Below are 10,027 nucleotides of genomic sequence, written 5' to 3' on the forward strand. Positions count from 1 at the left end.
TTGAAAGTGAGGGAGTGGAAAACCATTTACCAAGCTAATGGACATCAAAAGAAAGCTGGGGTGGCAATCCTTCTATCAGACAAATTAGATTTCAAACCGAGGACTATACTAAGAGATGAGGAAGGGCACTATATCATACTTAAAGGGTCTATCCAACAAGAAGATCTAACAATTGTAAATATCTATGCCCCTAACATGGGAGCAGCCAATTATATAAGCCAATTAATAACAAAAGCAAAGAAACACATTGACAACAATACAATAATAGTGGGGGACTTTAACACCCCCCTCACTGAAATGGACAGATAATCTAAACAAAAGATCAACAAGGAAATAAGGACTTTAAATGACACACAGGACGAGATGGACTTCACAGATATATTCAGAACATTCCATCCAAAAGCAACAGAATACACATTCTTCTCTAGTGCCCATGGAACATTCTCCAGAATAGAACACATCCTAGGTCACAAATCAGGTCTCATCCAGTACCAAAAGATTGGGATCATTCCCTGCATATTTTCAGACCACAATGCTCTGAAACTAGAACTCAATCACAAGAGGAAAATCGGAAAGAACCCAAATACAAGGAGGCTAAAGAGCATCCTATTAAAGGATGGATGGGTCAACCAGGAAATTGAAAAATTTTAAAAAATTCATGGAAAGCAATGAAAATGAAAACACAACTGTTCAAAATCTTTGGGATGCAGCAAAGGCAGTCCTGAGAGGAAAGCATATAGCAATACAAGCCTTTCTCAAGAAACAAGAAAGGTCTCAAATACACAACCTAACCCCACACCTAAAGGAGCTGGACAAAGAACAGCAAAGAAAGCCTAAACCCAGCAGGAGAAGAGAAATCATAAAGATCAGAGCAGAAATCAATGAAATAGAAACCAAAAGAACAGTAGAACAGATCAGTGAAACTAGGAGCTGGTTCTTTGAAAGAATTAACAAGATTGATAAACCCCTGGCCAGACTTATCAAAAAGAAAAGAGAAATGTCCCAAATCAACAAAATCATGAATGAAAGAGGAGAGATCACAACCAACACCAAAGAAATACAAACAATTATAAGAACATATTATGAGCAACTCAATGCCAGCAAATTAGATAACCTGGAAGAAATGAATGCATTCCTAGAGATGTATCAACTACCAAAATTGAACCAGGAAGAAAGAGAAAACCTAAACAGACCTATAACCACTAAGGAAATTGAAGCAGTACTCAAAAATCTCCCAACAAACAAAAGCCCAGGGCCAGATGGCTTCCCAGGGGAATTCTACCAAATATTTAAAGAAGCATTAATATCTATTCTCTTGAAACTGTTCCAAAAAATAGAAATGGAAGGAAAACTTCCAAACTCATTTTATGAGGCCACCATTACCTTGATCCCAAAACCAGACAAAGACCTCATCAAAAAGGAGAATTACAGGCCAATATCCTTGATGAACATGGATGCAAAAATTCTCACCAAAATACTAGCCAATAGGATCCAACAGTACATTAAAAGGATTATTCACCACGACCAAGTGGGATTTATCCCTGGGCTGCAAGGTTGATTCAACATCCGCAAATCAAACAATGTGATACAATACATTAATAAAAGAAAGAACAAGAACCATATGATCCTCTCAACAGATGCAGAGAAAGCATTTGACAGAGTACAGCATCCTTTCTTGATCAAAACTCTTCAGAATATAGGGATAGAGGGTACAGACCTCAATATCATAAAAGCCATCTATGAAAAACCTACAGCAAATATCATTCTCAATGGGGAAAAACTGAGAGCTTTCCCCCTAAGGTCAGGGACGCGGTAGGGATGTCCACTATCACCACTGCTATTCAATATAGTATTACAAGTCCTAGCCACAGCAATCAGACAACAAAAAGAAATCAAAGGCATCCAAATCGGCAAGGAGGAAGTCAAATCCTCACTGTTTGCAGATGATATGATACTTTAGGTGGAAAACCCAAAAGACTTCACCCCAAAACTCCTAGAACTCATACAGGAATTCAGTCAAGTGGCAGGATATAAAATCAATGCACAGAAATCAGTGGCATTCCTATACACCAACAACAAGACAGAAGAGAGAGAAATTAAGGAGTCATTTACAATTGCACCCAAAACCATAAGATACCTAGGAATAAATCTAACCAAAGAGGCAAAGGATCTGTACTCAGAAAACTATAAAATACTCATGAAAGAAATTGAGTAAGATACAAAGAAATGGAAAAACGTTCCATGCTCATGGATTGGAAGAACAAACATTGTGAAGATGCCAATGCCACCTAGAGCAATCTACACATTCAATGCAATCCCCATCAAAATACCAACCACTTTTTTCAAAGAAATGGAACAAATAATCCTAAAATTTGTATGGAACCAGAAAAGACCCTGAATAGCCAGAGGAATATTGAAAAAGAAAAGCAAAGCTGGCGGCATCGCAATTCCGGACTTCCAGCTCTATTACAAAGGTGTCATCATCAAGACAGTATGGTACTGGCACAAAAACAGACACAGAGATCAGTGGAACAGAATCGAGAGCCCAGAAATGGACCCTCAACGCTATGGTCAACTAATCTTTGACAAAGCAGGAAAGAATGTCCAATGGAAAAAAGACAGTCTCTTCAACAAACGGTGTTGGGAAAATTGGACAGCCACATTCAGAAGAATGAAACTGGACCATTTCCTTACACCACACACAAAAATAGACTCCAAATGGTTGAAAGACCTAAATGTGAGGCAGGAGTCCATCAAAATCCTAAAGGAGAACACAGGTAGCAACCTCTTTGACCTCAGCCGCAGCAACTTCTTCCTAGAAACATCGCCAAAGGCAAGGGAAGCAAGGTCAAAAATGAACTATTGGGATTTCATCAAGATAAAAAGCTTTTGCACAGCAAAAGAAACAGTCCACAAAACCAAAAGACAACCGACAGAATGGGAGAAAATATTTGCCAATGACATATCAGATAAAGGGCTAGTATCCAAAATCTATAAAGAACTTATCAAACTCAACACCCAAAGAACAAATAATCCAATCAAGAAATGGGCAGAAGACATGAACAGACATTTCCAAAGAAGACATCCAAATGGCCAACAGACACATGAAAAAGTGCTCAACATCGCTCGGCATCAGGGAAATCCAAATCAAAACCTCAATGAGATACCACCTCACACCCGTCAGAATGGCTAGAATTAATAAGTCAGGAAACGACAGATGTTGGCGGGAATGTGGGGAAAGGGGAACCGTCCTACACGGTTGGTGGGAATGCAAGCTGGTGCAACTACTCTGGAAAACAGTATGGAGGTTCCTCAAACAGTTAAAATAGAGCTACCATACGATCCAGCAATTTCACTACTGGGTATTTACCCCAAAGATACAAATGTAGGGATCCGAAGGGGTACGTGCACCCCAATGTTTGTAGCAGCAATGTCCACAATAGCCAAAGATGTCCATCGACAGATGAATGGATAAAAAAGATGTGATATATATATACAATGGAGTATTATGTAGCCATAAAAAGGAATGAGATCTTGCCATTTGCAACGACATGGATGGAACTGGAGGGTGTTATGCTGAGTGAAATAAATCAATCAGAGAAAGACATGTATCATATGACCTCGCTGATATGAGGAATTCTTAACCTCAGGAAACAAACTGAGTGTTGCTGGAGTGGTGGGGGGTGGGAGGGATGGGGTGGCTGGGTGACAGACATTGGGGAGGGTATGTGCTATGGTGAGCGCTGTGAATTGTGCAAGACTGTTGAATCACAGATCAGTACTTCTGAAACAAATAATGCAATATATGTTAAGAAAAAAAAAAGAAGAAGAAGGTAGCAGGAGGGGAAGAATGAAGCGGAGTAAGTCGTAGGGGGAGAGGAACCATGAGAGACGATGGACTCTGAAAAACAAACTGAGGTTTCTAGAGGGGAGGGGGTTGGGGGGATAGGTTAGCCTGGTGATGGGTATTAAAGAGGGCACATTCTGCGTGGAGCACTGGGTGTTATGCACAAACAATTTATCATGGAACACTACATCAAAAACTAATGATGTATGGTGATTAACATAACAATAAAAATTTTAAAAAAGAGAACACTTCCTTTGTTCAGTGAAAATGATTGGCAACATCATATACTAGAGGAAAGTAGTAAGTTCAAACATAATCTTTTTAAAAGGTACCTTTTTTCTCTCCAGTAACTTCTTTAGGTTCACTAGCTTTTTTTGCATTTTTTCCATTAGGAAAGTATTTTTCAAATCCTGTTAGAAAAAGAAAAAAAATACACACCCTCAAACTAAAATTCATCAGGTTTTATGTCTGTATGTTCATTTTTGAAGCTGACATATCATTAAAACGCTTATGCTCAAAGTGTAGCATTTCTTATGTAGAAGTAATTCAACGCTTAAATAACCAGAGGTGTTAAAGAAAAAAGCCTCTTTTGCATGCCAATTTCATTACCTATAAAAGTGTTATAATTGAGGGGATACATTTTCATCACTGCAATCAGAAAGAAGTAGGTAGGGGGTGGCTTACAGGAGACAGAATTTAAGAGTCAACCTGAAACAACAGCTATGCATCTATTAGTAAACACCTGCTCCTGGTACATTTTTTATTTTTAAGATTTCATTTATTTTGAAAGAGAGCAAGAGAGCACTAGCAGGAGGAGGGGCAGAAAGAGAGAGGGAGAAGCAGACTCCCCATTGAGCAGGGAGCCCAGTGCGGGGCTTGATTCCAGGACCCCAGGACCATGACCTGAGCCCAAGGCAGATGCTCAACCGACTGAGCCACCCAGGCACGCTGCTCCTGGTACATCTTTAACAAGAATATAGAACATTATAATCACACTGAGTGTGTTTACCTTTTGGAGGTCGAGAACAGAATCTTTGATAAGCAGCAATTACATCTGTCAGAAGAGAATTTCTGCTGGTTGTTGCCTGAGTTGTAGCATATTGATAAAGCTGCAACATGACATATAAATAAAAGCATAAAAATTATATCAAGATAAAACATTTAAGAGGACTTCCTTTCTTAATATCTCAAAGTGAATGAAATGTTTCTCCCCTCAACAGGTGGTTACACACTAGCATAGGGGATTCCCCCCTTTAAAAGGGAGGCCTCCAGTTGCCCAGGACTGTGGCACTCTATTCCCCAGGAGACATAAATTATGATCCAGAAGACAAGAATACTTCAAACTCCTGCCTAGGTTAGAACTGTGGCCCAATTACTATCCTCCACCAACACATTCACTTTGGCATTATCAATTTGTAGCATTCAAAAGACAAACTGACACAGAAAATCTGCTCCTTCATGCTGTCTTGTTTGCAGGGTGTATAAAACTACAAGACTATTCACCTGAAATTACAACAGCACTGCTTGCAAACATAATACTAAATTCATCTTAGTTCCAGGATAAGGAAGTTATGGTCCGACATCACTGATAATCCTTAAAAAAAAAATCCTTACACTAGCAACATTTGTTAAAGGTATCTGATATATTGTCATCCTGGTAAGAATGCAGGTTATGCAAGTCCCGTAACAGACACATCTCTGCTTTAAGTAACAGTATGTTGCTATAAAGTTATTTTTTTAAATACAGTCCAGGTAAACTGAATTATAACATAAACAAATTGAACAAGCTCCCTATTAAATTTTTAGGTTCACAATTAAAAGCAAGGTGCATTGAGGGGATACCTCCGAATACAGTGAAAAACTTCAAGTTATCCTATCCCTTGGCAAAGTGAAAATTCATCACCATTTCTGGGGAGAACAAACTTTGAAATACAGATGAGAATGTTTATTTATTTTTTTTTAAAGATTTTATTTATTTATTTGAGAAGGAGAGAATGATAGACAGAGAGCACAAGAGGGAAGAGGGTCAGAGGGAGAAGCAGACTCCCCGCCGAGCAGGGAGCCCGATGCGGGACTCGATCCCGGGACTCCAGGATCATGACCTGAGCCGAAGGCAGTCGCTTAACCAACTGAGCCACCCAGGCGCCCCAGATGAGAATGTTTAAAGAGAAGTTCATCTGTATTAGTATCCACCAGCGTTGCCCCATTTATGGTCTGTCAGGGTGACTATAATCAAAAGACAATAAAAAGCGCCAGTGAGAATGTGGAGACTCATGGGGCACTGCTGGCGGGAATGGGAAGCAGTGCAGCCACTTTGAAAAAGTTAAATGCAGAGTTACCATGTGATCCAGTCAGTCCACTCATACCCAAGGAAATGGAAAACATGTCCACACAAAACCTTGTACATGAATGTTCATAACAGCATTATTCACAAGAGCCAAAAAGTGGAAACAACCCAAATGTCCATCAAGTGATGATGAAGAGATAAATGTGGTATACTCAAACAATGGAGTATTATTCAGCCATAAAAATGAATGAAGTGCTGATACATGCTACCACATGGATAAGCCTTAAAAACATTATGCTAAATTAAAGAAACCAGACACAAAAGGCCACATGTTATATGATTCCACCCATATGAAATGTCCGAAACAGGCAAATCCAGAGACTATAGATTAGCAGTTACTAGTTGAAATGTTCTGGAATTAGATAGTAGTACGGTTGTATAACCATGTGAATATACTAAAAAGCACTGAATTGTACACTAAAAATGATTAATTTTATGGGATGTGAATAAAAAAGTCAATAAAGAATAAAGCATGAGCTGATTTAACTTCAAATTAATATACAATTCTACACAGCAAAATAGGACAGAAACACTGACACTGATCTTGGTTGACAGCAATGCTGGTCCGACAGAATTTGGAGCTTCTATTGTGTTAGGTCCTCCCTTACCCCTGGGAACACTTCCTATGAAACCACCACTGATAATAAATAATAATGTATCGTAAGTGAATAAAGCTTTTCCAATACCAAATCCATAAAGGGTACAGATTAAAATGACCTGTTAGTTAAGGTGGGTAAGATAACAAGTCACACTGATCCACTGAGCCATCTATTCCAGGCCACACACTGGTAAATGGTGGGGGTCTGGAAGTCAGAACCAATCCCTACCTCTAAGAAACTCAGAAGTGCAAAGGAGAGAGTCCTGAGGACAAATCTATTACAGGATGGTATAATACACAGCAATACAAAACCTCTAAGTATATGCAAGAGAGGTAGCACAGAGGAAGTGATTACATGTTCACGGGACCTACAGATGTTATAAGAAAAGTTCTAGGCCTGGGATTTGAAGGACCTGTAATCACTAGGCAGATGGTGTCAGAACTTTTAATTTTGTTAAAGCTAGAAATCTGAACTTTTTGAACGACGATCTTTAACACATCTCATATTAGGAACTTCAGTTACACATCTGTAATGGGAGAAAACAACTAGTTCCCAGGGATGCCACCATGAGGATCAAATGTAATAATGTATGTAAAAGCACTGTTAAAATCATATGGTGATACCTAGATTTAAATTGCCATTCCCAATTATTCTGAAAGCCACTGGAGAGTAAGGGTTCTTTACATCACCATATAAAGTAAGTCTTTATGTCACCGTACAGAATCGGGCCCAAGGTATGTACTCAATAAACATTTATTGACCGATAAATCTCCTTCTATTTTCAAATTGTGTTGACCTGGAATACCTCTAGCAATAATCCTGTAACTGATTTTAACTCTGAGGTTATTTTCTCTAAGGGCACCATCAATGAAACTTTTCTCTGCTTATCTAGTCCAAACCCACTCAAAGGATAAGATAAAAAGTATCAACTCACAAAATATAAGTTTAGAGTACCTCATATTAGAGGATTAGCTTTTATGTTTGACAGTATGAGCACTTTTTAGCTGCTTTTTCATCAGTCCTTATTCCTCTGAGCATAAAACCTGAGAATGACATCTCATACCAAAATCTTTTCCCCAGAAAAACTGAGAATCATACTTCTGTGTCTGACCTTAACAGCAGCACAAACCTAAAGGCAAATCTGTTCTTTCAGACTCCCTTGCTACAGGTAGCACAGCAATGCCCTAATAGCCCCAGAGAGATCTTCTAAGCAACACCAGGGAATGTGTCACAGACCCCCCCAATCAGCCAGCTACTGCTACCAGCACAGGAGACCTCCTTATATACCTCAGCATCCAAGACTCACAGGACAATAGTGCCACTCAAAAGAGAAAGGGGGTTCAGATAAGATTCCTGACATCGTAACTGCAAACTCACAAGGCAGATCCCTAACTGTTTCTTGTCTGAGTCCAATATTCACTAGGGACAAACAATGTAAGATGGCAACACGGACGCAATGCGAATGTTAGGCCTAGTGCAAGGCAGTAGAGTAAGAAAAAGATGAAGATACTCCAAGATTGGCAAGATTTTCAAAGAAAATCATGAATGCAGGTACCATTAACATCCCATTTTAAGCGGAGAGGCTGAGATAATTTCCTCAAGGGCATCTGGCTAGTAAGTGACAGGTTCCTGTGACTGACTGACTCAGGGCCTTAACCACCATGTTCTTTTGCCCCTATGCCCCTAAGCAAACCAATGCAAGGCTGGTCTCTAAAAAGCCGGCAGACAGCAAGAGACCGTGTGGCTGAAAAAGCTGATATCGACTACCCACCCATTACATGAACCTTTACTTGACAGATTACTGCCGCTGTTCCGTGAGAACACAGTATCATCACTTCAGAAAAACATACTACCGTAGCCCACACGTTGGAGCCTTGTATCTGCTCGTTACCACCAACAGAGAAATAGCCTCCTACTAAACACAGGCCTTCTTATGCAACAAAAAACACATTCTCTACTCTGAGGAGGTGATGTTGTTAATAATCATAGTTAATATGTATTATCTACTATATGCCAGACCCAGAATGGCAGCAATAGCCCCATTCAACAGATGGAGAAATGGAGACTCAGAGAGGTTGAGTAGCTTACCTCCAAAACCTGTGCTTTCATTAAATCATGCTCACGTTGCCAACCCTTAAAACACATGGACGACAGCTGCTATTTTCCAGTACTATGAAAGCAGGTGAAAGAAAGGCAACCTATACTGGTGATATGACAGACAAGTTCCTTAACGTTTCTAGGTCTCAGCTGCTCTAATCTGTAAAATGGGTTCGTCCTGAATGAAGTCAGAGGACCCTCCCAGATGATCTTTTTGAAGCTCCCTGACGCACAAATATCTGATTCTGTTTTCAAAAATCCAATTCTATACCCAGGGTTTGACACGCACAGCGTGCTTACGGGAACCACGGGATAAATGACCCGAAACGCTGGGGCGACCCAGCATTGAACACGCAGCGTACGCAGGCTCACGAACCCGCCCCGGACGCCCGGACGGGCGCGAGGGCGCCCGGGGGCCGGTGACCTTGACACCCTGCCCTCCCGGGCCGGAAGCAGGCCCGAGGGTCGGGCCGGGCCGGGGGCGGAGGACGCTGGGCCCCCGGGACTCACCGTCCGGAGGCAGGACCGTTCGGTGGGGCCCATGCGGCCACCAGGCACGAGCAGTGGGGGCAGGCCGCGGGGCCAGCAGCCTCCCCGGCCCCACAGCCGCAGGCAGCGGTGCGCCATGGCCGCCGGCACCGCCTGCTCGGGCCGGGGACGCTGCGCAGGCGCGGCTCTGCGGCCGGCGGGCGGGCAGGAGGCGACAGGCGGCCTCGGGCCACGGGAGACGGCCCGGAGCAGAGTCAGCGAACGGCGGTGCTAGTCCCCGTCTCACAGGCGAGCTCACGCTCTCGACGCGCGCGTCTTCTCCCAGCCCCGCCCCTCCCGGCGTGCTGACGTCAGCCGTACAGCGGGCGCTTGGGTCGAGGGCCGAAGCGTCCCCGCTCCACTAGAATCGGGGTCGAAGAAGGAGGAGCTTGGAGAGCGAGGAATGGTGGTGGGCGGGGAACAAGGGAAAATGGAGGGGCGCATCTTTGGAGGCGGGGCTTAAGGGAGGCGTGCGAAGGGCGGGCGCGAAGATGGGCCTAGAGGGAGGAGTGTGAGGATGGTGGGCGGGGCAGGAGAGGAGCGCCGGGGCGGAGCTAGAGGCGAGACCAAACGGAAGGAGGGCGAGCCGAGGTAGGGGCTGGAGGGCGG

At 42.5% G+C, this 10,027-nt stretch overlaps 1 protein-coding gene across 1 annotated transcript; it reads right to left on the bottom strand.

Moving 5' to 3' along the window:
- Positions 1 to 4,128: 4,128 nt before the first annotated feature.
- On the bottom strand, positions 4,129 to 9,811 carry LOC112818365 (mitochondrial inner membrane m-AAA protease component AFG3L2-like). Its single transcript, XM_025865490.2, has 3 exons — positions 9,401 to 9,811; positions 4,857 to 4,956; positions 4,129 to 4,257 (listed from the first exon to the last, which is right to left on the bottom strand). Exons 1-3 carry the CDS (start codon positions 9,515 to 9,517, stop codon positions 4,169 to 4,171), a joined length of 306 nt encoding a protein of 101 aa, XP_025721275.1. The 5' UTR covers positions 9,518 to 9,811; the 3' UTR covers positions 4,129 to 4,168.
- Between the last annotated feature and the right edge of the window lie 216 nt (positions 9,812 to 10,027).

The sequence above is a fragment of the Callorhinus ursinus genome, unplaced genomic scaffold, assembly GCF_003265705.2.
Source record: "Callorhinus ursinus isolate GAN/ISIS: 27379988/994484 unplaced genomic scaffold, GSC_fseal_2.0 scaffold498, whole genome shotgun sequence".
Taxonomy (NCBI): domain Eukaryota; kingdom Metazoa; phylum Chordata; class Mammalia; order Carnivora; family Otariidae; genus Callorhinus; species Callorhinus ursinus.